Below are 26,354 nucleotides of genomic sequence, written 5' to 3'. Positions count from 1 at the left end.
GTTTATTTTACTTCTTCTGTACTATGATGACTAATTAAACATTTTATCTTCCCCAGCAGTAGGGAGCAGCCGGTGCCTGGTGGATAACATCAACAGGGCCACCTGACTACTAGGAGAAATGGGATCTATATGTTTTTCCCCAAACCAAAAGGAAGGTTGGAGAAATAGTAGGTGGGGAAAACATTCAACTGATTTCTAGACAGAGCATCTTAGTGCAGTCTGCCAGGGATCAGAGCATCTTTCTTCAGCATGAGTGCAGTCTTAAAAGCTAAGGGCTAGATGCTGAAATCTTTAATCACATCCAATCATAGGTGCTGGAACTAGGGGTGTGGGGAGGGGGTAGCTGCCGCACTCCCTGGTTTGAAGTGGATTCCATCATATACAGGGTTTACAGTTTGGTTCAGTGGCTCTCAGCATCCCCACTATACAAATTGTTCCAGCACCCCTGCATTGAATAGTGCCTTACTCTACTAACAATGATTTCAATGGGCCTTCTCATGGAGTAAGGTACTACACAATGTGAGTAAAGAATCTGGCCCAATGAATGCAACGTAAGTCCATTGTTGGAGCAATGTGGAGGAAGCTCAGGTTTGAACAAGCATGGTGACTAAATTGCCTTCTCCACTCTGGGACGGGTGATCCTTCTGTACTAGAGTTAGAGTCTTGTGTGGATGGAGCAGGGTGATAGTCCTCTCATTATTAATAAAGCAAACAGTTGTGCGGCATTCTGTAGTGCTCCTAATTCACTGGTCTGAAATTGATTATCACACACAAATGTTGATTACATAGAGACGCCCCTGGTTTAGAAATTGGAAAAAGGTCAGTGTTACTGAATGATTAGAGAGACCAAGTTGGCATTTCCATATTCCTGACCATTTGAAAAAGGCAGAAAAAGAGTTTGTTATCTGTAACAGATTTTCAGAGTAAATCAACTCAATTTCCAGACCCATGCCAAGAGTCTTTTTCCTTCTGTATTTCTGTTTTCTTCTCTTTCATTTCTTTAATTATTGTTCATCTACTTGTCTGTCTAATCCCCAGGTTCTTACACAATACCCATCACCATAGTACCTATGTAATACTGCTCAGATATTGTCCTCCTGTGTCTCTTCAGATTACTCCAAATGTCGAACATTTTGGTTTGGCTAAAGGAAGCACCCACAAAGTTTGGATGCTTTATCTGAACATCGTGGGTATGCAAAATTAAGGGTTTGGCTTTAATGTCATCGGGAGTTGCAGGTGGTCCATATTTCTCATGATCTCATGGTCAGGCTCTTACACTGGAATTCTGTCATGGGCAGTGCAATATTTTGTTCCTTATGCATGTGATCCCAGCTAGAACCAGGAAAAGCAAACGTATGGGAAAATGTAAAGCAACAGGGCTGAAAGTTACCGGAACTTTTCTGAAGTCCTTAATAAGTTGGTTCAGATTCTGGACAAGACTTCAGGGGAGAATCATATTTTACTCAAAATGACTTATATCCTCTATATCATGAGTCACAAATGAGACATCTCCCCATGTTCAGTCCTTAGTGGATCACAGGAGACATTTCAAAGAAAAAAACATGTGGCCCTTTATATTTCTCTGAATTGGAAATTCATCACACCTTTTGCTTCTCCACTTCCTGCAGGAATTTATTGCAAAAAGCAAAGATTGGTATTGGGATTAGTATATGATTATAGAGTTATACATGTGCATGAACACAGAGAAGGATATGGCCCAACAATCTTAAAATATAAACCAGAGAAAGCACAGTACAACAATTTGAGTGAATGAGAGTATGAATCAATGGTAAAGAGACCGTGGTAGGAAATAGGAAATATGCCTGGAAGAAGAACTGGGCTTGGAAGAGGAGAGGGAGACAAGAAGTCAGGTACTGGTCTAAGTATAAGAAGCTGCTTGAATGGATGCACTAAGCCAAGAGTGGGACATGGTGACCAAGGGCTGTTGGTGAGGAAGGGACAAAAAATGCATCGTCAGCCACTACCATCCTGACTTTCTGCAGCATCCCCCCTTGGAGGGTGATCTGAGAACTGGAGGAAAGGATCAGTACTTTTACAGTAGCAGCTGGATTTCAAAGGGTCCTCGAGAGACTGAGCACACCAAGTTAGGGGTGGTATTGCCTTATTCCCAATAGAAAACCATGCAGCTTCTCTCTGCGAGCAGCCGAGTATCCGGAGCTTTAAATCAGGGTTTCCATTGCTCTTTGACTAGCTGTGCCTCCTTTGATCCAAGTTTAATCAAAGGGGAGACCCCTATGGAAGATGCACAAATCTGGCTCCTTGCCCCCTTTCCTGTGGGTGAGCTCCACGTGCCTCTATAGGGCTGAGCAAGGAACAGTTTTGTATTAGACTCAGAGTAAACATCTGCCTACCACCACCTCCACATTGGAAACACCGATAACTCTGGTATGAGAATGTAGCCTCTGTGCCCTGCTCCTAGTTCTAACACCCAGAAATAGCCAGGGATACCTACCAACCCCTGGATACCTGGTAGAGGAGAAGCCTGGTACAGGACTTAGTTAGCTATGGAGCATATCAGATGATTTCATTCCATCGCATAGAACTGAAATTCCTATAGCAACAATGCCAGCTTCACCACCTGGGCCACCAAGACTCAGGCATGTCTGCCTGGAGTAGGGCTGCAGCTGTACAAGAGACATGGAATCCCAAAGACAGCTGGTACAGTACCAAAATGGGTAGGATTGGTCTGGGAAAGGGGCACTGTTTCAGCACCCCTACCAGGCAGACACCTCCCGCCAGGCACTAGGAGACCTGGCTGACCTCCCACCAGAGGAGAGTTACAGAAGTCCCACCAATGCCTTCCCCTGGGGTGGGGGCTCACACCCTCCTGTGAAGCTGTTTCCATCCGCCCACAGCCCTGGGAGTGAATGTGGCCAAAGATTCTCTAGCCCCAACGGGGTGTCTTAATGTCTTAATGCTCATGTTACAAGAAAGCTCTGTCTGTATATATGTAAATAGTTAATGGAGAAGGTCCTCAAGAACTTGTAGCACCGTTCCCAAGTTGTGTAGGCCCACTAAAATGTTGCTCACTTCAACTGGCGTCCTCCGTCCATCTCTTTGCCTGGAGCTCTTAGCATTAAGCACTAGCTTTGAAAACCCCCAGGTCGCCTGGAACCACAAGTCCAACCCCTGGTAGGAATGACTCAGCCCTTGTTCATTCCAGTGCTGATAACCAGGAGTTCCATGCATCTTCCTAGTATGGTGGCCTCCCAAGTGAGAGCATCCTGAGTTCACATTAAACTATCCCCTGATCCTCAGAGTGAGAGTTTACCTAGGATTCCTTAGCCAAGATTTTCCTTCCCCACACTATGTGCTGAAGCCAGCTGCATTTTGGGAGTGCTATAGTGTAGAGATAAATGCTTTGGGATGAATGTTGCTATATAAAATATTACAATTCTCTATCTGCTTCGGTACAAAATGGCTTATCTTTAGATCAGCACATACAGCAGTATTTTATAGTAACAGTACAAACTACTGCAGTTCACAATAGCATATTCCTACAGTATTTGGAAACGTTGCAGAGTACTGTACGTACCTGGGTCAAAAGCTTATAGTAGCTTCTCAGTTTGTTCTCAGTCCTTAGACAGGCAAAACTCTGAATGCCTTTTTATTGAAAAAACTCCTATATTCTAAAGCAGTGCTCCACATCTCTACCTCTTTCAACAACAGTGCTGCAGTGTATTGGAGGAATACTGTAGAATGCTCAAATATTTTCGTGACTTTGGTGAAAGCTTCATCTGGATATGGACTGTCTGAAAATTGATTGAGATTTCCAGGCTCTGGCCTATAGACATCCCAGGATATATACATTGAAAGCATGCAGCTATGGAGTGTGGGTGTGGGTATGTGCACGAGCTTCTCAATATAGAAACCAGATCTGAATCCAAATGTCTGTGTGGGGCGGGGGGGAGGGGGGGTTGCAATTTGAATATGTAAATAAATAAGGATATATATAGCTCTATACATTATGTACATGCTAAGCGATGATGGCAGATAAAAACCTTGCTTCTTCCGAAGGCTGGAACAAGGCTCCCTGTATATTCCCACGATTCCTGGACCCCCTCCCTTCTGTTATCACATTTGCAGGCCTCTGGAGGAGGGGGCATAGTTAATATTCTGTGTCTGTGCCGTCTTGCTAGGCAACAGAGAAGAATGACTGTTCAAGTCAGAAGAATGGTAGGAAAGGGAGAGGACTAATGAGATGTTGGAGGTCCAGACAGGCCCTCCGGTCAGATAAAAGGGGTCGTGACAAAATGGGTTGCGGGATAGCATGCCTGTGTGTCTGTGTGCCGAACAGGGATTAGGCAAACCCTGCTGCTCTGCTCTGAGCAGTGATCCCAGGAAACTCCCACAGATTAAAGGGGAGACCCTCGGCTAACAGGCCAGATTCTCAGTCCCTCCCAAGTCCCCTTGAGGCAGCAAAAGAGGAGAATCTTTAACAGGGGTAGGGCTGCCCTGTACTGCTTATCACTGGCATTGGGGGACAGCTGGGCAAGAGAGTTCCCCTCTTGTATTCTCCCCCCATCAGGGATATGTTGCATTTGAGCCAGTGTCCAGAAACTGCCCCACTCAGAGCAGCCATTATGGGTCCCAGTTGCATAGGAGTCGGAACACATGGCTCATGCAGGCTCAGCAATTCGCAGGCTTGACCCCGTCTCCTCTTCTAGCTGCAGGGGAGAAAACAATTTGCCACCACCTTGGGCTCCCTGTAGCAGGACTGGAAGGGGACATGTGTTGTGTCCTGGTTTCCCCTACTCCTACTCTTGTTTAGAGCCTGTCTAGGAACATATTTGGCCTCCTTCAGTGCACACACATTGATGTTTTACCCTCACCGTACCTTCTGGAGGTAGAGAATGATCCTTTTTACTATTTTACAGATGGAGAACTGAGGTATAGAGGTTTGCACTGTGTCAGAACAGGGAATTAAACCCAGATCTTCTCAGTCCCAGGCCCATACTTTAACCACAAAGGCCATTCTCCCTCTTGTCCGTCTGTCTGCATGATCACAATGGTGGACCTGCGTGAAGTGGGCCAATCTGGGAGCAACGGGGCATAGCATGCTTCTGTGACAACCCCTCCTTTAATTGCAGCACTGTGCCCATTGGCAGCTCCTGCTCCTATCCCTCCACAGGCTTTTGTCCCCTCTCAGTATTGTCAGTTGTATCAAAGACCTTGAAAAAATTACACAGCGCCTTTGGGTATTTTTATTATCTGGATACTTTATTTACCGAGCTCACATGGGCTCTTTGCCAATAACTTTCAGCCAACACTGCAAATATAATTCCCTGGCTCTGGGATTGTTGGTCCTGAGCACTGCAGATAGCACTTGCTCACCACGGACGGGCACTGCAGATCGGTATCTCTTCCTTCAGCTTGGAGTTGCATTCAGTTGCCCATAAATTCAAAGCATTTGACACCTGCCTGTGGACTTTCTGGGCTTGCTGAAATCTCCATTTTTTTGCATACATAATGTACTAAGCCAGGAGAATCAGGGAGACCCTCATATGGATCTAACCTAAGTGCTATTGTCAGTCATTCACCTTACACCTGTCAGTGATACTTATGAAGCTTATGGTGCATCTGAAGAAGAGTTTTTTTACCCACAAAAGCTTATGCCCAAATAAATCTGTTAGTCTTTAAGGTGACACCGGGCTCATTGTTACCTATGAAGCTGAAACTTGAATTGCTCAGCTGGGAGGAGGGTACCACAGGTCATATTTTGCACTCATTTATGCTCAGGTAAATCTGGAGTGGCTCCATTGGCTTTAATAGAGATTCTCAGGGTTGACTCTGGTGCAACTGAGAGCAGAATCTGGTCCACAATTAGAACCTGAGATAAACTATACCTATGACGTCATGCCACTATCTTACCAATCCTTCTGACAATGCAGAATGTTCTCTAGAATATATTCTGCAGTGCAGAGTCCAGTCTAGCTTTAAGAGGCTTGATTCTCAAAAATAAGCATATACTACTGAGTTTGCTGACTTTGTGGGTATGCAAGGTGTTTGTACGTACAGGGGGCCAGTTAGATGCATAACTGGAGTTGTTTGCACATGCAGCTCATTATATTTGTAAGTGCAAACTGGGCACACACAATTGCTTAGGCTTGCCGAAGAAAACCAGGCCCTAAATTTCTCAAGCAACAGGGTTTCCATCACTTCTCTTGGGAGACTCTTCCATGTTCCAATGGATGTTACCATTGGGAGTATGTCCTGCTATTCACCCAATGTTTTCCTGTCCTTAATTTTATCCCATTATACCCTTGCATCCCAAGCCATCCTAAATAGTCCCTCTCTATGTTCAAACCCAACAGATCCTTACACACTCTTACAACCTTCCTTGGTATTCATTTAGTAAAACTATGCTGTGCATAGCTAGTTATTTTAATTATCCTGTGTACTGTACACCAGTCCCTTCACCCCATTAATCAGTTTCGTTGTTTTTTCCCTTGGACCCTCCTGTTTATTAATGTCCTTCTCGTATCTTCCTGAATTGTCTCATCATCCTGTTCCTCTCCCCTCCTTTAAATCTCTCCTGAAAACACACGAGAGGGACATTATCTGTAGAGCACCAGGAACATTCCTATTGCTGTAGAAATTCTAATGGTTTTGGTGTGCAGAACTGTATGTGCAGGATTCCACTCTACACCCCAAGCAGAGAAGTACTATCACCGCCCTGATGTGTGTCATGATACCACTACCTATGCAGCCCCAAACTGCATCGTCCTTTTGGACTGCCACAGTGAATTACAAGCTCTATTTAATTTTCTGCCAAGGAGTAAAAAAATAGCCTCCAATGTGTATTATATACTCTTACCACTTGCCTATAGATCCAAGGGCATCAAAGTGCTTTATGAAGGTGAGTTGATATCTTTATCTCCATGTTATAGAGCAGGGGCGGGAGGCAATGAGGCATATGTAAGGTGCCCCAGGACACCCAGCGAGTTAGCAGTGGATGAGCTTGGAATAAATTTCAGGGATAAACTTTTCAAAAACATCTCAGAGTATGTCTACACTGCAAAACAAAGAAACCCCTTCGCAGTGACTCTTACAGACTCAGGCTCACACTATAGCCTGGGGAGGGGCATGGATCTCCGAGCCCAAGCCGGCATGTCTGCAGGGCTATTTTTAGCACTCTAGCATGAGCCCTGCGAGCCCGAGGCTGTAGACTTGGGCTCTGGGACTTGTTGCAGTGTCGACTTACCCTGTGTGACTTAAGCCGAGGCCCAGATCCCCAAAGGAAGTTAGGTGCCTAATGCCCATTGATTTCAGTGGAAGGTAGGCGCCTTAATACCTATGAGGATCTGGGTCCTATGTCATAAGTATCATGCTTCTGAATATTTTACTCCAAAACTCTTGGGTTTTAGTTCCGTGTTCTTTCCATTGGGCCATGCATACAGAGACAACTCCACAACATTTCCTCTGCAATGGCGTGGTGCGACTGGATTTATGTATTTAAGATCCTTGAAAAGATCTCTAGGGGGAGCTTTATACCCTATAGCAAACATGCTAGGGGGAAAAATGCACCAGGAATGTCCATTCAGAAAAGACATTTTCCTTCCCTGCCATATTGCTGGGCACAGCAGCACAGTGATGGGCCAGGAGGAGGTAGCCTTGTTCAGAATCCTCCTGCTATAAAATCAGGACATTTGCTTCTTGCTTGCTGCTACTGCTGCTGCTGGCTCATTTCAAGAAAGTGACTGCGAGGCAAAATTCCATTGATGACTGCATGCCTCACAAGAGGCACTGATGTTTGCTCTTTGGATGGGGCCATGTAGGAAAACCCCAAAGTTATCCTGTGCCCTGGTAGGATCCCGCGTTCTCTCCTCCCCCATCATCATAAGAGAGGCTGTAGAGAACCCGTAGCTGTGCCGGTCACACTTTAAGTGTCTCATATTCAGAGTTAATTGAGATTTAACAGGAGAGTTGTTGCATGTTAATTAAATACAAAGTGATTATTAAAAACATATTTTTTGAGGTTTAACAGCTGTGTAATAAGAGACGTGTCTGTTACGTATACAGCAGGCCATTGGCAACTGCGAATTAGAGAAAAATAGAGGGGTTCTGGTGTGCTGTAAACCTGGAGAGGAAAGCTCTGGAGAATGGGCTGGGGTGTAAACACCAAGATGTGTTCATATCCATGGCAGCAAGTGTATAGTGGACAGAGATACCATAGGCTAGGTCAGCAGCTGCATTGGATATCGGCTTGGTATGGCTCTGTTAGGGGAAACTAAGACAGAGGTGGGGGGAGAGAAATGAAATGGTTTAATCAAGGTTCTCCCATGCAAACATGGTAGGGGTTGGTCTGTTGGGTCTAAAGAGTTGGGTAAGGCCCTTTACAAGCATAAGATGCACTCAAAGCCTCCTGGGAGATCTGTGGAAATAAGATCCCCACACTGATAGGGTGGGAGAACTCTCTCACCGCGCGGCCTACTGGTGAGTCACCCAGGGCTTTTTTATGGCCCTGACTGTGGAGGCAGTTCAGAGCTACGCTGCCCCAGCAGCAGCGCTGGGAAGGACTGTGCCTTCAGCCTTGCAGGTGGTGGGTTAGGATCACATTGAACCATCCCGTCAGGTGGCTCAGCATACCCTGCTCTTTGCATTCAGCCAGCTCTGTGAGCCAGTGCTGAGGGGAATCACACAGAAACAGGTTTGCGTGGTTGGGCTTCAGGTAGATCATGTACCACAAGTGATGGTTCTGGGAAGCACGCTCTGTGGGCGAGGCTACCATTACGTACAGATTTGCATTACATAGGCTGTTCCTCTCCCATTCCCACCCCAGTGCTGGCTGCTTCTCCTTTCGCCTTGTGAGTTTCTAGTTTGACAGGGGGCTAAAGCAGGAGCCCACGGTGCTGCCTTCTGGTCAGATGTATCCTCCAAGAGCTGAGCCAAGAGAGGGCAGGGGATAGAAAGTTAGTTCCATTAGGGCACCTTCTCTTGGTTCATGCCAGTCCTGTTGGTATAGCACCCCTGGGTGCTGGGGTAGTAGTGGGGAGGAGGGTGAGACACAATGAATTTTTATACTCAAAGCCCCAGTGCGGGATATGGCTGATTTATCTGTCCCATGCACTGGACACATGTACAGCAATTACAAACCTGCAGATTAAAATGAACCTAGACTGACGACAAATCAATGAGGGAAGTTCTCCAGGAAAACTACTCCCCAGGCGACCTGAGAAACTCAAGCCCCTCAAAGCAAAGCCCTGCTGCACAGAGAGGCCTCACGGCATGGCCTGGAGATTGGTCAATTCCCATCCCCTTGGAACAATGTTGGAAATGGATTCCAGAGTCCAAGGGGCTTGCACCGAGACTGGCCCTCACCCCAGCATTCAAAATGAGCGAGAGACAGAGTGGCCAAGCTCATCTCAGCTGTTGGGCTAAGCTGAGGGCGAGGAGCAGTCTCTAAAGTAGCAGTGCCTGAACCATGCAGGACTTTATAGGTCATAATCAACTCCCAGACTTGCACCAGGAAAAAAATTAGAAGTCAGTGCAGTCTACACAGATGTGAGAAAATCTCTCTGAGAAGTACTGCCTCCTTCTGCCCTAACTGAAGCTGATGAGTAATTCTGTAGGCCATGGAGAGCTGAAAAAAACCCCGTCCTGCCTCTGCTATGTCAGAGTAACCAATGCTGTTCCTGGATTTCAGAACAAAGAAGTGCTTAAAGTGGGCCAGGAAGGCCACAGGCTCGGCGAAAAGAAATAAAAATTGAGCCAGGTAACTGTGGGGTGCACTTAGATTACTGTCCTAGCAAAGATGCTGCTCCCAGATCATGACAGCTCCCCCCAACTCCCAGGCCCACCTTTTTCAGACCACTGTAAGCACTGGCATAAAGCACTTGGCTAGTCCAGAACCTCTTCTTCATTGTATCCAGAATGAAGCAAATAACCCCTCAGGGGGGCTAAACTGGATTCCTTGTTTAGCAAACTCACATAAAAACTGCCACCGTCTTACTTTCCCTCTGTCCCCCGTGTCCTCTCATAAATATCACTCGTTCCTGCTCTAGTCAGCTGGCTGTAGACATAACCCATCTCTTCCCTTAAAAACAAGAATTAACACTACATCCAACTGAGGAATATTTTGTCCTTTAGGTTCTCTCTCAGAAATGACAGGAATAAAAGCTGGTGTCTCATTATTGAAGCCAACAAGCCATTCATTAGTCTCATTCATTGGCAGCTGAATTCCCACCAGCTAGGAGACGTTCCATTCTCTCTCACGTCTTCCAAAGTAGCAGTTTCCTTGATGTTCTTTATGACCACAGGTTCAAAGCACTGCAATGTTCTTTGCTTACATGGGATGGGATTTTTATTCAGTCCCTTTCCTCTCAAAAGAGAGGTGCTTTAGCAAAGTCTATAGAATCAGGTGGAACAGCTGGTGTGGCAGGTAAGCTGTAAAATGTCCTTTGTCCTTATGTCGCAAGCAGTGCAGCAGCAAGAGCGCTCTCTCTCGCTCTCTCTCTCTCTCTCTCTTTCTCTCTCTCTCCCTGCCAAAAAGTTATCACTCCCAGTAGCTTCCACGTGCTCTGTGAAATATAACATCTACAGGGGGCCGAGAATAACTGTCTCTCCAGAGGGAACGAGAAGAAGCAATGATCTCTGAGTCATTTTGAGGATAAAAATGGACTCAGTAGAGATCCACATCACCAGAAATATATTCTGAGTGGAGATCTGATCCACTGATTCAACATGTGCTACTTATCCCCCTCCTGTGGCTGGTCCTCAGAAGATAAGAGCCTACTACAGGTCCCTGCTAATACAGATACTCCTTTAGCTCAATGGTTAAGCATTGTGCTGGAGGTCACGTAATGATAGGAAACAGGAATTGGCAGACTGTATCAGACCAATAGTCCATCTCGTCCAATATCCTGTCATGCACAATAGCCAGTACCTGTTAATTCAGGGGAAGGTACAAGGAAGCCTGCAGTAGGCACGTCTGGAATAGCCTGCCCAGAAGGAATGTTTCCTCCTAAACCCCTTAGTTAAAGATTGGGACTTGTGCCCTGAAGCAGGAGGGTTTATATCGCTCCTGAAATTCTTATTTACTGTTTTAATATTACCTATTCTAACTCTGAATGTTCTTATTCTCCATGTAAATGCCCAGTTCTTTTTCAGTCCTGATAAGCTATTGGTCTCAATGACATCTTGTGGCAGTGAGTTCCACAGGCTCATTGGACACTGAGTGAAAAAGTATTGCCATTCATCTGGTTTGAATCAGTTCCCCAGTGACGACCCTCTGAAAAGAGCAGATGGGAAACTGCAGTCACTAGAATTAACCTGGACTCTGTATTTAAGCAAACTCACCCCATGCAACAGCTCTCCTCCCTTGGGCACATGATGTATTTTGGATGCGACATGCAGGTGGGGAATGAGCTGTTTTGGGTGTGTCAGACATGAGGGCAAAGTGAGATTTCAGGGGGGTTGAGATGGGCAGCAAGAAAAAGTGGGAGAAGCACACACAGACTGGAGGGGCTCTCCCCATTTGTTCACAGTGAGCAGAAATGGATGTGGTGTTCTTTTATCATGGGAATGTATCCCTGGCCATCCTAATCCTGTACAGGGTAGCAACATGTCACATACACAGAAATTGCCACAGACACAAGGTAGCATCCTGGCCTATGCGCTCCTAAGGGCAGGGATTATGTTGAAGCCATACCCAACACAGAGGGGCCCTGATCCCAGTTGCGACCTTGGGGCTCTATTGCAGTGCAAACAAATACATTGTACTCGGGGGTGGGACAGTTGGTGGTAACTGAGCCACATGGAAATGTCACAGGGGCAATGACACAGAAGTGCAGGGAATTTACTTAGAGGTCCTAGGAGGATGCAGCCTGGGTGGGTAAGAGAGAGCTCTGTGTGTGAGTCTATGGCAGAGGCCCAGAGCTCTCCTCCCAACCCCGCAGGCTAGAGAGCTTTGGGACTGATCCAAAGCTCATTGGAGTCAATGGACTCCCAGGCCCAGATCCTCAAAGGTATTTAGATGCCCAGCTCCCACAAAGCAATGGGAGTTAGGTGCCAAAATACCTTTGAGGATCTGGGCTGCATTGCCATCAATGGGCTATGGATCAGGCCTGTAGCATATGACCCTAAACCTGGAGCCAAGGGTCCCTGAGTCATCAGCACTGAGTGACTTCTTCGGCTGTGTTGTGCTTTTGGGTAGGTGGGATTGTGGCAGGAGGGAGCTTCTGTTTCAGAGGAGTAAGGAAGAAACTGACCTCTGGTATGTTAACAGCTCCTGCTCCAGTTGCCATGTGTTTTGGCTGAACTCTGAGCATTTGCTGAACTTCTCCCTTCCACTAGCCCCTTCACAACCCTTTTCTCCCCCACCTCCTCTCCCCTCCCTATCCCAAGCTGTTCTTACTGCCCCCATTACTCCATGCCCATTCCTGGGACAGAGGACAGCTGCCTGCTCCATGCTAGAGTTCAAGATGTTTCTTCTCCTCTCCCCCGCAACTTGCTCCATGTCAGCAAGCAAAGGACCAAGAACCCAGTGGATAGATAGGAGCCCAGCCCTGTGCATTTGGCTCATTTAATTGCTAATTCAACCTTTAATTTACAAGGACATGGAGCCCAATCTCTTGTTGCTGGCGTCTGGGATTACGGCGGTGGGAGGGAGTGGCGGAGGAGTTCTTACAGCACAGGGACTGGGACCTGCGTGTTCTCCCCCCGTGTGTTGGGGAAGGCTCCCTGGGACAATGAAAATATTTATCCATTGATATGTATATTGGTGGCGGTGGTGTTTCTGATTCCACTGCCCTTCCCCTTCTACCAGCTGCACCTAAGAGCCTAGTCTCATGTGCATGGGATGGGGATCTGACAGCTGTGGCATCATGGTAAAGAATCAGCCGGTATTATGGACTTATAGACTTTAAGGTCAGAAGGGACCATTATGATCATCTAGTCTGACCTCCTGCACAACGCAGGCCACAGAATCTCACCCACCCACTCCTGTAACAAACCCCTAACCTATGTCTAAGCTACCGAAGTCCTCAAATCGTGGTTTAAAGACTTCAAAGTGCAGAGAATCCTCCAGCAAGTGATCCGTGCCCCATGCTGCAGAGGAAGGCGAAAACCCCACAGGGCCTTTGCCAATCTACCCTGGAGGAAAATTCCTTCCCGACCCCAGATATGGCAATCAGCTAAACCCTGAATATGTGGGCAAGACTCACCAGCCAGACATCCAGGAAAGAATTCTCTGTAGTAACTCAGATCCCACCCCATCTAACATCCCATCCCAGGCCATTGGGCATATCTACAGCTAATAGTCAAAGATCAATTAATTGCCAAAATTAGGCTATTCCATCATATCATCCCTTCCATAAACTTATCAAGCTTATTCTTGAAGCCAGATATGTCTTTTGCCCCCACTCCTTCCCTTGAAAGGCTGTTCCAGAACTTCAGTCCTCTGATGGTTAGAAACCTTCGTCTAATTTAAGTCTAAACTTCCTGATGGCCAGTTTATATCCATTTGTTCTTGTGTCCACATTGGTACTGAGCTTAAATAATTCTTCTCCCTCCGTGATATTTATCCCAATGATATATTTATAGAGAAAAATCATATCTCCTCTCAGCCTTCTTTTGGCTAGGCTAAACAAGCCAAGCTCTTTGAGTCTCCTTTCATAAGACAGGCTTTCCATTCCTCGGATCATCCTAGTAGCCCTTCTCTGTACCCATTCCAGTTTGAATTCATTTTTCTTAAACATGGGAGACCAGACTGCATACAATATTCCAGATGAGGTCTCACCAGTGCCTTGTATAACGGTACTAACACCTCCTTATGTCTACTGGAAATACCTCGCCTGACGCATCCCAAGACCGCATTAGCTTTTTTCACGGCGATATCACATTGGCAGCTCATAGTCATCCTGTGATCAACCAGTACTCCAAGGCCCATCTCCTCCTCTGTTACTTCCAAGTGATGTGTCCCCAGTCTTGTTATTAATCCCTAAATGCATGACCTTGCACTTTTCACTATTAAATTTCATCCTATTGCTATTACTCCAGTTTACAAGGTCATCCAGATCTTCCTGTATGATATCCTGGTCCTTCTCTGTATTGGCAATACCTCCCAGCTTTGTGTCATCCGCAAACTTTATTAGCACATTCCTGTTTTTTGTGCCAAAGTCAGTAATAAAAAGATTAAATAAGATTGGTCCCAAAACCAGTCCCTGAGGAACTCCACTGGTAACCTCCTTCCAGCCTGACAGTTCACCTTTCAGTGTGACCTATTGGAGTCTCCCCTTTAACCAGTTCCTTATCCACCTTTCAATTTTCAATTATTGATCCTCATCTTTTCCAATTTAGCTAATAATTCCCCATGTGGAACCGTATCAAATTCCTTACTGAAATCGAGGTAAATTAGATCCACTCCATTTCCTTTGTCTAAAAAATCTGTTATCTTCTCAAAGAAGGAGATCAGGGTGGTTTGACACAATCTACCTTTTGCAGAACCGTATTGTATTTTGTCCCAATTACAATTGACCTCAATGTCCTTAACTACTTTCTCCTTCACATTTTTTTTGAAGACCTTGCATACTACAGATGTCAAACTAACAGGGCTGTAGTTACCCAGATCACATTTTTTCCCTTTCTTAAAAATGGGGACTATATTAACAATTCTCCAGTTATATGGTACAGTCCCTGACTTTACAGATTCATTAAAAATTTTTGCTAATGGGCTTTCAATTTCATGTGCCAGTTCCTTTAATATTCTTGGATGAAGATTATCTGGGCCCCCCGATTTAGTCCCATTAAGCTGTTCAAGTTTGGCTTCTACCTCAGATGGGGTAATATCTACCTCCATATCCTCATTCCCATTTGTCATGCTACCATTATCCCTAAGCTCCTCATTAGCCTCATTAAAGACTAAGGCAAACTATTTGTTTAGATTTTGGGCCATGTCTAGATTATCCTTAACCTCCACTCCATCCTGAGTGTTTAGTGGTCCCACTTCTTCTTTCTTAGTTTTCTTCTTATTTATATGGCTACAGAACCTTTTACTATTGGTTTTAATTCCCTTTGCAAGGTCCAACTCTACATGGCTTTTGGCCTTTCTCATTTTATCCCTACATGTTCTGACCTCAACAAGGTAGCTTTCCTTGATAATCCCTCCCATCTTCCTCTCCTTGTAGGCTTTCTGCTTTTTCTTAATCACCTCTCTGAGATGCTTGCTCATCCAGCTTGGTCTACAGCTCCTACCTATGAATTTTTTCCCCTTTCTAGGGATGCAGGCTTCTGATAGTTTCTGCAACTTTGACTTGAAGTAATTCCAGGCCTCCTCCGCCTTTAGATGCACAAGTTCTTCAGTGCAATCCACTTCCCTAACTAATTTCCTTAATTTTTTTTAAGTTAGCCCTTTTGAAATCAAAAACCCTTGTCACAGATCTATTTTTGTTTATCCTTCCATTTAGTTTGAACTGAATTAGCTCATGATCGCTCGAACCAAGGTTGTCCCCGACAACCATTTCTTCTATGAGGTCCTCACTACTCATCAAAACCAAATCTAAAATGGCATCCACTCTTGTCAGTTCAGCAACTACTTGGTGAAGGAATCCATCAGCTATCGCATCCAGGAAAATCTGAGCCCTATTATTATTACTAGCACTTGTCCTCCAGTTTATATCTGGGAAGTTAAAGTCTCCCATAATCACACAATTCCCATTAGTATTTATTTCATTAAACACATTAAAGAGGGCTCTATCCATACCCAAATCAGATCCCGGTGGTCTACAGCTCACCCCAAGCACTATCCCAGGGGAGGCTCTAGTAGTTTTCTTCCCCAATGTGATTTTTGCCCAGATAGACTCGGTCTTATCCATTCCATCGCCTCTTATTTCTTTACAGTCTACCTCATCATTGATATACAGTGCTACTCCGCCACCTTTGCCTTCATTTCTGTCTTTCCTAAACAGCACATCCCCTTCCACACCTGAACTCCAGTCATGACGACTACTCCACCATGGTTCTGTTCTCCCTAGAATACCTGGTTTCACTTCCTGCACCAGTAGCTCGAGTTCCTCCATTTTGTTACCGAGGCTCCTCGCACTGGGGTACAAACATCTTCATTTTTGCATCTTACATTTCCCTTCCCCTAAGCGCTATGTGCTTTGTTCCCTTGTCCATTGGTGGGTCCAGGAACATCTCAGCATGTCACTCTGCTGCATCAGTTCTCCCTGCGGAGTATCTTGCCGTGCTTCTTGGCCCGTCCATGGGTCTGGAGCCCCTAGATGAGTTTCAACATGCTCTGTGGCATGTAAACAGCCTGCAGTGCCCCCAAGTGTTCGCTGGCTCATCTGTAGGTCCTGGTACCTCCTGGCTTTCCAAGTGCCTCAGTGAGAATCTTGTGCTCTGCAGAGTATCCACAGGTCACCTCCAGGGCTGCCCTGTGATTCTGTCTGGCACTCTGAGGAGTCTTTTAGCTTCATTCCAGCATGCTCCTTGGTGCATCCTGGATGCACATGTCCCAACACTAGAGCTCACCTGACTGTTTGTGTTTCATTGGTGAATTCCTTTCTGTCTGCCCACAACCCAGCTGGTTCTCATTCTGTAGGGATACACACCAATGTCCTCAGTGAACAGTTCTCCATCCACAGCACATTCTGAGTGTTCACCCATTGCATTGTGTGGGTTACTTACACGAGTTGTGTGGCATTGTTTCTCTTCCCTGATTGGATGGCTTATGTAACCAACCAACACAGCAACATATTGTGATTTATAATGTACAAGCTGAAGTTTGCTCCTGATGGATATTCGAGCTTAGAATTTGTTTCTCACAAGTGTGCATGGATAGGGAAGCTTGAGGGCTCTGACAGCTGAGGAAAGCAAACACAAGTGGTGTCATGAACATGATCCAATGAAAATTTGCTCTGAAATTCAAATTAATACATGCCAACAATTAATTAATTTTTTTTCCTGCTATTCCCTCAGCTTTAACCAGCCTGCCCCCTGGGACATTGGAGGTTCCCAGTACCTTGAAGAGCATCCTAGTCTATCCATTGTCCACCTAAGCCCATTCCCTCTTGCATTCTGCAGGGCCACATTCCCCTTGGTGCAATCCTAGCCTAATACTGGAATGCTTCACCATGCTCCCTGGATCACTTCCTTAGGGGCCCTTAGATGGTGTGAAAAGGGATCCCTGCTGAGATGCACCAGACACTGAGATAATTAATGGGGTCCCAACTGTCAGACTCCCCCAGATATGGCTGCCTAATGCAGGAGGAGGCTAATACTGCCTTCAGCACTGGGAGAAGGCACAAGCGGCCTGCAAGCAGGCTCCTGATTTCAGTGCCACAGCAGGCTGTTGCTAGCCTCTAAGTAAGCATTCCTCAGCAGAGAGGGGCAGCTCTGGAATCTGAATGGCTGTCTGACCCCTGGGGTGTTCTTACCTTTCTTCTTTGTGTGCTAGGAGGAAGGGAGGGGAGAGGGGAAAAAAAAACCCTTCACCAAAACGGAGACTGGGGGTGGGGGAGGAGAGGGGAACTGGAGCTGACAGCTCGGAAAGAGCCAGTGGCTTAGTGATGCGGAGGGAATGGCAGTAACGAAGGGGGATCCCAAAGGGATCCTGAAATGACGGTGATGCTCGGAAAGCCTTCCAGCAGGCTCAGGTGCCGTGACTGCTCCAGGAGGGGGTGAATGGGAGGCACAACGCTGAGCGGGGCCTGTCATGCAGCTGGGCTCCCAGGGCTGCCTGTTTGATGAAAAAATGGGACAATAAATAAAAAAAACCCTAGAGCAGTAGCTGGAGAGCCAGAGACCAGCCAGCCAACGTGGCCTTTCCACATCTCTCCCACAGCAACGATGTGAAGGAACCTGGCAGGGGATTTGGATAGGGGAAGCCCCGCATCTAGAGAGAGCCCAGGACACATGCTTTTCCTCCCATTATTGTGATAGATGTGCAAATGTCTTCCGGCTGAGCAAGACTTAACCCAGCTGCTCCTACTTGGGCCAGAAGGAGCTGTTCCCTCAGCTGCTTGTTGCCCACGGAGTACTTCAGCTCCCCGTGGTGAGGTTGGGGCACCGTGCAGCACCGTGCAAGTGAGTCACAGCAAGTCTAGCCACAGCAGCCATGTTCAGCTGGAGCTAGGCTGCGGCGGCCCATGGAACTGTGTGTGTCTTTGCAAGAGCACGGTGTCCCAGGGAGTTAAACGAGCCCGGTGTGGGGTCGCCCCCAGAGGAGGGTAATCCTAGACAATACAAGCCATGTGGCAATCCCACACCCTGTCCCACTACCAGCTGGCATCGGCTTCAGGGGGACCTGGATTTGGCCCTGATGGCAAAGTTTTAAAGGGCAAAGCAGAAATGCAGTGGCAGTACTCACAAAAACACCCAGCCACTGCGCCTGCAGAATCCCAGTATTTGGGCATGCAGGTCGAGTAACTGTTCATGGAAACTAGGTGCTAAGATATAGTTCAGGGGACCCAGACATGTAATTAGGCTCCTGGTTAGTGTACCTCTTCAGGGCATATTGATGTCACTCAGATCCACCCCTGCCGGAAGATTTTCTCCATCATGCCAGTTTGGTTGTGGTCAATGGTTATTTATTTGGAATTGAACCTAGTCAGGTTTGCTTTTTAATTCTTTTCCCAGGACTCCATTGTGCAGCTTGCACCAAGCCTCTAGCAAGGGGGGATTCATAGCCACCTCCAGCCCCCAGCAAGCACCAGCAAGCCACTTAGGACTCTCCAGCATGCACTTACCTGCTCACTCCCCAGCATGCACTCCCCTGTTCCCCTTGTGGGACACAGCATACTCTGCCACCTTGCAGCCAGTCGTCTCTCTTGGCTAAGGCATTGTGGGGCTTGTGGGCATGAACTTCAATTCCACCCCCTCCAGTCCCCTTTGGGGTGCTGTGCGCCCCCAGGGAAGTGGGGAGGGATCAGCGTCTGCCCCCTCATTAGTGCAGAGAACGGAATTCTGCCTGGCCATTGTTTGGGCCATGCACCCTCCCCTCCCACTGCATATTCCTGTAAGAACCCAGTGGGCTCTCCTGGCCCTGAGTGAATGCAAGCTGCTGAAAAGGTGCTGAACTGAGAGCTCTACCCACCTCGTCTGGACTAGGAAATGTGTAAGCAGTTTTGCCCAGACATATTTCCACCAGTGCTACCCAAAGGGGTAGCTGCAGCATAGAGAGGGTGGATTACTGTGGATTACTGCACACGTTGCATCAGTCTGGTTAGTCTGCTCTGAAAGGATGGTGTCACCCTCAGTTATGATGTTATCTATGTCTGAAGGGGAGGCTTCCGCTGTAATATTTTCTAATTGGTTTGTAGCCTTGCGACCCTCATCGAACAGATCAATAGCTCTAGATCTAGCCATCCATCCTTCTCTGGGTATTTTTTCATCTGTCTATCATCAGTTTAATATTAGGAAGATACAGGTGAGCTGGAAAAGCGTGTGGATAGAGCTCATGGGGTCCCTGTTTCCTCCATGGGATACAGCATCTATCAAACATAGTACATGATTGGCATGCGGGGCCTGTTTCCTCTGTGATACAGTTTCTCTTGCATGCTGTAGGGTAACTTATCAGTGCCATCCCCTGTGGCATGGACTCTGGGATGGTGCACTCTCCTTCAGATGTGATAAGGTACTTGTTATGTGTGTTGCACTCTGCTAGTGGCTCCTAGAGAGCACGCTCCGTTCTCGAAGTCTCCCCTCCCTGTGCTTTGGAGCTGCAGCCCATTAATACATCAGTGTCACCTCTTCTCCTGAAGAGAACTCTGACCTCTGAATATTGGATGTCTGCCTGGCTCTTTCACGTCTGTCCAGCAATCATGCACATCACTCAGCAGAGATTGGCACTGGGCTAGGAGAGGAAGGGAAGATACTGAGAAATGGAGTGAGAAAGATGTATGGGAAAGAGGAGGAGGAGAGAAAAATCAAAATGGAGAAAGTAAAGGAGGAGATGGGGCGGGGGGAACAGAAAGAGAAAGAGGAGGAGTGAGAGGGAAAGAGAGCCAGAAAGGGGGAGAATCCATGAGAAGCACTAAACACTAGGTGGACTGTAGTGCTTTGTAAAAGATAAGGGGGTTATCTGGAAATGCAGATTCATGGCATGGCACAGAAATGTCCGGCTTTGAGTTGGAGGGAAAGGAAGCACACAGGAGCAGCCAGGGAACCTGGGAAAGAACTGGACCCAGAGGCAAAGGAATATTTGCTCTTCCACTTCCCAGAAAGCTCTCCGTAGCTCACCAGTGCTGCCAGCTAGATGGCTGGTTTATAAAACAAGTAGGGAAATAGCATGCTGATTCAGAAGGTTAATACCTTAGGTTTTAACCCCCAGATCCTTCCATTCCAGCCTGGATCAGATCACAAAAGCCATGAGATTTATATTCTCTCATTGTGGTCTGTACTGATCATTTGCCCTCTAATGTGGTACTTGACTTTAAAGGCAGTGTAGATAGGTTTGTGGGGGGGAGAGAGGGGGAAGAAGTTACCCCAGGTATCCAGGGTAAGCAGATGAAGGAGAGAAAAATAATTAGAGCAATTATTTGGAGAGAGGAAAATGGTCTTGGGATTAGCAGTACACTAGATTAGGAATCAAGACTATTTGTATTCTCCATGTAAACAGAAAGCAATGGTGTGCCAGGACTCCATCATCAGTGTTACGGTAACTTGGGCTACCATAATCTCCTTGCTTCCTAAATATGGCACCATTGCACGTAAATTGACCATGCATATAAGCTTCAGGAGAAAGAACCAATTTTCACAAACCCATCTTGTATCCTGATAAGGGCAGCTGAATTGCAGGATGCAAAAAATCCGGAATTGAGAACAAGATGGAATGAGCCAAACCCTGCCTCCTCCAGCCCCATCAGCGTGTCACAAGACGATGAGAGGAGGTTGCTCACACACAGGGTCACGAGATCACAACGCTCATTCCAGGCTGCTCTGAAGCTGAAGCAGGATAGTTGGGAATGGCAAGCAGCCGCTCTGTATAGGCATTGTGTAGTTACTATGCCTACCATCTAGGACTATTCTTATAAGGTGACAGAGTCATGGTGGAATGGGCTGAGGGATTTAGCAGCAATTATTTGCACAGTAATCAAGCCCCCCTCCCCCACCCATTTGCCTTGTCTTAATGTTTTCTCATGGAAATTCAAGCTCCATTCACTTGGCTGAGGTTTGGCCTATTTTCAGACACTCAGGGAGGGCTTGCTACACATGCAGGATCGTTTATTATTTTGGGCTTTTAGCTGGATTTAGTGCTAGACTGACAGCCCTAGAGAGCGAAGTCCTCTGCTAATCCCCAGAACAAGTGCAGCATGGGCGATGGCAGTGCAAACTGCTCCCTGCCATCCTGTCAACGTGCCCCAACCCTGACATAGACAGGTCAGCTCCATGGGAAACAAGATCTCAGCCTCCCTGCCTCATTACATAGTCAGCCTCTCTGCTAAGCCATAGGACTATTAATGTCCCCTTCTGACTGTGGTTTTCAAGACATGCTTCCTTGCCTACTTAGAACTTCAATGAAGGCCCCCAATTCACTTCATATAGTGAATCTAGAGGTAATGGCTTTCGGTCATTGCTGAGCTAGCCTGACTTTGAACCCCTGGCCTAGAGGTGAAAGTTGTCATCTTCCCTCTGCTTTTTAAAAGAATAAATGAAGGGAAAGTGGCTGCCACTGCCTGCCTCTTTGCAACAAACATTGGCTGAGCCAGTCAGAAATCCCCTCCCTGCCTCATGCCCTCACAGATTCCTGGGATATATTTTCTTCATATTTATGTATATATCGATATATATAATTTCCTCTTTTTGGTGGCTAAAAGGCAGTGCTGTATAAGAGAGAGAATTATGATCCAGTAGGCAGGGAGAGTCAGGAGACCTGTCATCTATTCCTAGCTCTGCCACTGAGCCACCAGGTGAGCTTGGGGAAGTCACTTCTATCTATGCCTCTGTTTCCCTTTCTACCCGATGTGTATCTTGTCTATTTCGATTGTAAGCTCTGCAAGGACTGTCTTTTACTACTTGTTTGTGCAGCATCCAGCACAATGGGTCCCTGATCATGGTTGGGGCCCTTATTATTACGTAATACGTAATACATGCAAGACATGTAATAATAAGTGTGCCTGGAACAGATTCCCTTCTACAGGTCCAGCTGCTAGAGGTGGTGAGTGAAGCTTGATGTGCCAGCACTCCATCAACACTGTGGTGATGAGAGCCATAGACATGACCATTAATATGACTGATGAATGAATCTGGGATAAACACAAACCCCAGCCTGATCCCCCAACAGTTTTGGGGTCTTCATAGAATTACAGAAATGCAGGCCTGGAAGGGACCTCGGGAAGTCATCAAGTCCATCCCCCTGTGCTGAGCCTGGACAAAATAAATCTAGACCAGCCCTGACAGGTGTTTGTCCAACCTGTTCTTAAAAATCTCCAATGACAGAGATTCCACAACCTCACTTTGGAAGCCTATTTCAGAACTTAACTAACCTTATAATTAGAAAGTTTTCCTAATATCTAACGTAAATCTCCCTAGCTGCCAATTAAGCCCATTACTTCTTGTCCTACCTTCAGTGGACATGGACAACAATTAATCACCATCCTCTTTATAACAGCCCTTAACTTATTTGAAGACTGTTGCCAGGTCTCCCCTCAGTCTTCTTTTTTCAAGACTAAATATGCCCAATTTTGTTTAAACTTATCCCCATAGGTCAGGTTTTCTAAAACTATGATAATTTCTGTTGCTGTCCTCTGGACTCTCTCCAAGTTGTCCACCTCTTTCCCAATGTGTAGCGCCCACAACTGGACACAGTACTCCAGCTGAGGCCTCATGAATGCTGAATAGAACAGGACAATTACCTTCCATGTCCTACAACACTCCTGTTAATATACCCCAGACTGATATTAGCCTTTTTCTCAACTGCTGTCACTTGCTGACTCATTGAGTTTGTGATCTACTCGAACCGCCAGATCCTTTTCAGCAGTACTACCACCTTGCCAGTTATTCCCCATTTTATAGTTGTGCATTTGAGTTTTCCTTCTTAAGTGAAGTACTTTGCTCTTGTCTGTATTGAATTTCATCTGTTTGGTTTCAGACCAATTCTCTAATTTATCAAGATTGTTTTGGATTCTAATCCTGTACTCCAAAGTGTTTGCAACCCCTCCCATCTTGGTATCATCTGCAAATTTCACAAGCATACTCTCCACTCCATTATAAAAGTCATTAACGAAAATATTGAATAATGCCAGACCCAGGACTGACCCCAGTCAGATCCCGCTTGATACATCCTTCCAGTTTGACAACGAACCATTCATAACCACTCTTTGAGTATGGACTTTCAACAAGTGCATCACCTTATAGTAATTTCATCTGGACCACATTTCCATAGTTTGTTTATGAGACTGTCATGTGGGACTGTCTGAAAAGCCTTACTAAAATCAAGACATATCACATCTACTGCTTTCCTCCCATTCACTACTCCAGTAACCCTATCCCCGCTCCTCCCCCGCCCTCCCAGTGCCTCCTGCACACTGCTGAACAGCTGTTCCGCGGCGTGTAGGAGGCACTGGGAGGGAGGAGTTGATCAGTGGGGCCGGCAGCCCTGGACATGACTTGCAGACCCTCCGGAATACCCTCGTGGACCCCAGTTTGAGAACCACTGCCCTAGGCTGAATTTCAACAAGCCCTGCTGACTTGAATATATCTAATTTATCTAAATATTCTTTAACTGATTCTTTCCCTATTTTGGCTTGCATTCCTTCCCCCTTGCTGTTAATATCAGTTATGTTGAGTATCTGGTCACTATTAACCTTTTCAGTGAAGGCTGAATCAAAACAGGCATTAAATACCTCATTCTTCTTGATGTCATCAATTATTATCTCTCCTTTCCCACTACACTTACCTTCATCTTTCTCTTGCTTCTAATATATTTAAAGAATCTCTTCTTATTGCCTTTTGTGTCCATTGCCAGGTGTAACTCATTTTATGCCTGAGCCTTTCTGATTTTGTCCCTATATGCTTGTGCTGTTCTTTTGATCTCCTCCTCAGCAATTCTTCCATGTTTCTACTTTTCGTAGAATTCCTTTTGGATGTTCAGGTCATTAAAGAGCTCCTGATGGAGCCATATTGGCCTCTTAGTATTCTTCCTATCTTTCCTTCTCATCAGAATAGTTTGCAGTTGTGCCTTTAATCTTGTCTCTTTGAGAAACTGCCAGTTTTCCTGAACTCCTTTATCACTTAGATTTTCCTCCCATGGGACCCTACCAGCCAGTTCGACTGATGGGGCCACTGCCATTCAAAAAAATTTAGCCAACTTTGCATGTATACTGTTGTCTCCCTGATCTCAGACGCACGCCACCACACTGTGACTCTGGCATTAAGGAGCAGTGGGCAGAATGCGGAGCAGGGAAGAGGTGGCTGAACTGCAAAAAGTTCTCTCCTTTGAGTGTTGAATCAGTGACAAGTCAAGCCAATTCCTCCCCTTAGAAAGCTCAGTCCAGTGCCCTGTAGCTTTACCCTTCCAAAAAAAGTCACAGTTCCTATAACACACCATGTGGGGAATGAATACCCTGGGTGAAAAAGCTTTGGAGACATGTCAGGCATCTCAGTGGCAGCAGAAGTAAGACAAGGGTCCAGGATGTCTCCCATGGGACAGCCTGACGGTTGTGTGTTTTCTTTCCCAGGACTACACCATCACAATGTATTTCCAGCAGAGTTGGCGGGACAAACGCCTAGCGTACAGTGACCTTCCTCTTAACCTGACCCTGGACAACCGGGTGGCTGACCAGTTGTGGCTTCCTGACACCTATTTCCTGAATGACAAGAAGTCCTTCCTGCATGGGGTGACAGTGAAGAATCGCATGATTCGGCTCCATCCAGATGGGACCGTGCTGTATGGCTTGAGGTAAGTGTGGGAGGAGTTTTCATTGCTTGTATGTTCATGAATGACATTGCTGTCCCATCATCCAACTCTCTGGCCATACACAGAGCAGCCCTCAAAATCCATCTTTAAAGAAAGCACAGCCAGGCCAAGAAAGATTTGCTCAAAAGTTGCTCACTTCTAAGTGGTCTAATATCGCATTCCACCCCCAGAAGTGGTTGCATTTCAGTGGTGGGCAAAATGATCCCTGAACTGGGGTAGACTAGTATTGGGGCAGAGGAGTAATTGAGGTTGCATACTGTTTCAGGTTGCTATAGTTCAAGTTGCATGTTTCCATTTCAAATGCCCCTTTCAAAAGTGCCTAGTGTGGCCTAGAAGATAGACCAGTGGGATGGGACTCAGGAGAGCAGGGTCCTATTCCCAGCTCTGCCGTTGGCCTGATGGGTGACCAGGGGCAAGTCATTTCCCTGCCCCGTGCCTCAGTTTCCCCATCTGTCAAATGGGGATAATGATACCCACCTCCTCTGCAAAGTTCTTTGAGCTCTACTGATAAAAAGTATGATCTAACAGCTTAATGCTTTAATAATACATTAACGATAACTTTCTGCAAGTTTGGGTAATAGAGATGAAATTTTCCAGGTCTGCTCTCTGCCCAAGGGTGAAAATTTTGTGGAAAGTTTGAGGCAAATCAGATCAGCTGTTTCTTAATATGAGACAGTATAAATATGTACTTTCCACAGTATAAAATAAATAATTTCTTGCAGCTTTTTCTTTTCTGTCTGGCACTGGTGCCAGAGTGGTTGGGGATAGAAAGTTTGATATTTAGCAGGGAAATAGTGCCCAAGTTTACACCAAGCTCTTAGACCTGCCTCCAACAGTCACAGATAAATAAGAGAGCCACACTGTGCTTACTTCCCAGCCCAGCAAAGGGGAAGGAGACATCTCCATTTGGAATGGACTGCACCGGTCTTGACCATACACAGCACCAGCCCCTTTGATGCTGCATGTTTTGGGGGAATTTCCATCTCGTACATCCTGTAATGATTCCTTCCTACTTAACTGCTGGGGCTGCAGCTAGAAAGTGCTCAGAATTAACCTGGACAGGCCATCTTCAGGGGTGAGACAAGGGGCCTGGTATTTGGGCTAAGGAGGAAGAGGATGACTGAGGTATTTGCCCCTGTTACCTACAGGCTCCCGTTAAGATCTGTGTTTAAATAAAACACTGGCTGTTTGGTTGCCTGGAGGCTGCTCCCTTGATATGGCAGAGCACAATGAAACCCACCACAAAAATCATGAGAGGTTCAGAGTCCTCAAGTCCTGTTGCGTTCAGTGGGAGTTCCCGATGTTCATCGCAGGTCAGAAGTCTTGCATGGAGTAGCACCTCTTAATGTGATGCAACTGCAGTCTTCTGAGGGACACTGTAAAAAGTCCATCCATCATGTGCATAGAGGTTTGAGGCAACTTTTTCTTCGGGGGCCTTTCATTTTGCACCTGCATTTTTGCTGACACCAATAGC

The 26,354-nt window shown here is 46.3% G+C and overlaps 1 protein-coding gene across 1 annotated transcript in view; it reads left to right on the top strand.

The window, feature by feature from the left end:
- The window catches only part of LOC140916937 (gamma-aminobutyric acid receptor subunit beta-4), an 87,971-nt gene that overhangs the window by 39,697 nt on the left and 21,920 nt on the right, over nt 1-26,354 (top strand). The window contains exon 4 of the mRNA XM_073358834.1: nt 24,642-24,862. Coding sequence (XP_073214935.1) covers nt 24,642-24,862 — 221 coding nt within the window. The remainder of the gene's footprint in view (nt 1-24,641; nt 24,863-26,354) is intronic.

The sequence above is a fragment of the Lepidochelys kempii genome, chromosome 9 (genome assembly GCF_965140265.1).
Source record: "Lepidochelys kempii isolate rLepKem1 chromosome 9, rLepKem1.hap2, whole genome shotgun sequence".
NCBI classification, from domain to species: domain Eukaryota; kingdom Metazoa; phylum Chordata; order Testudines; family Cheloniidae; genus Lepidochelys; species Lepidochelys kempii.
The sequence above is the reverse complement of the archived record's forward strand: the minus strand, read 5'-3'. Positions and strand labels throughout refer to the sequence as shown.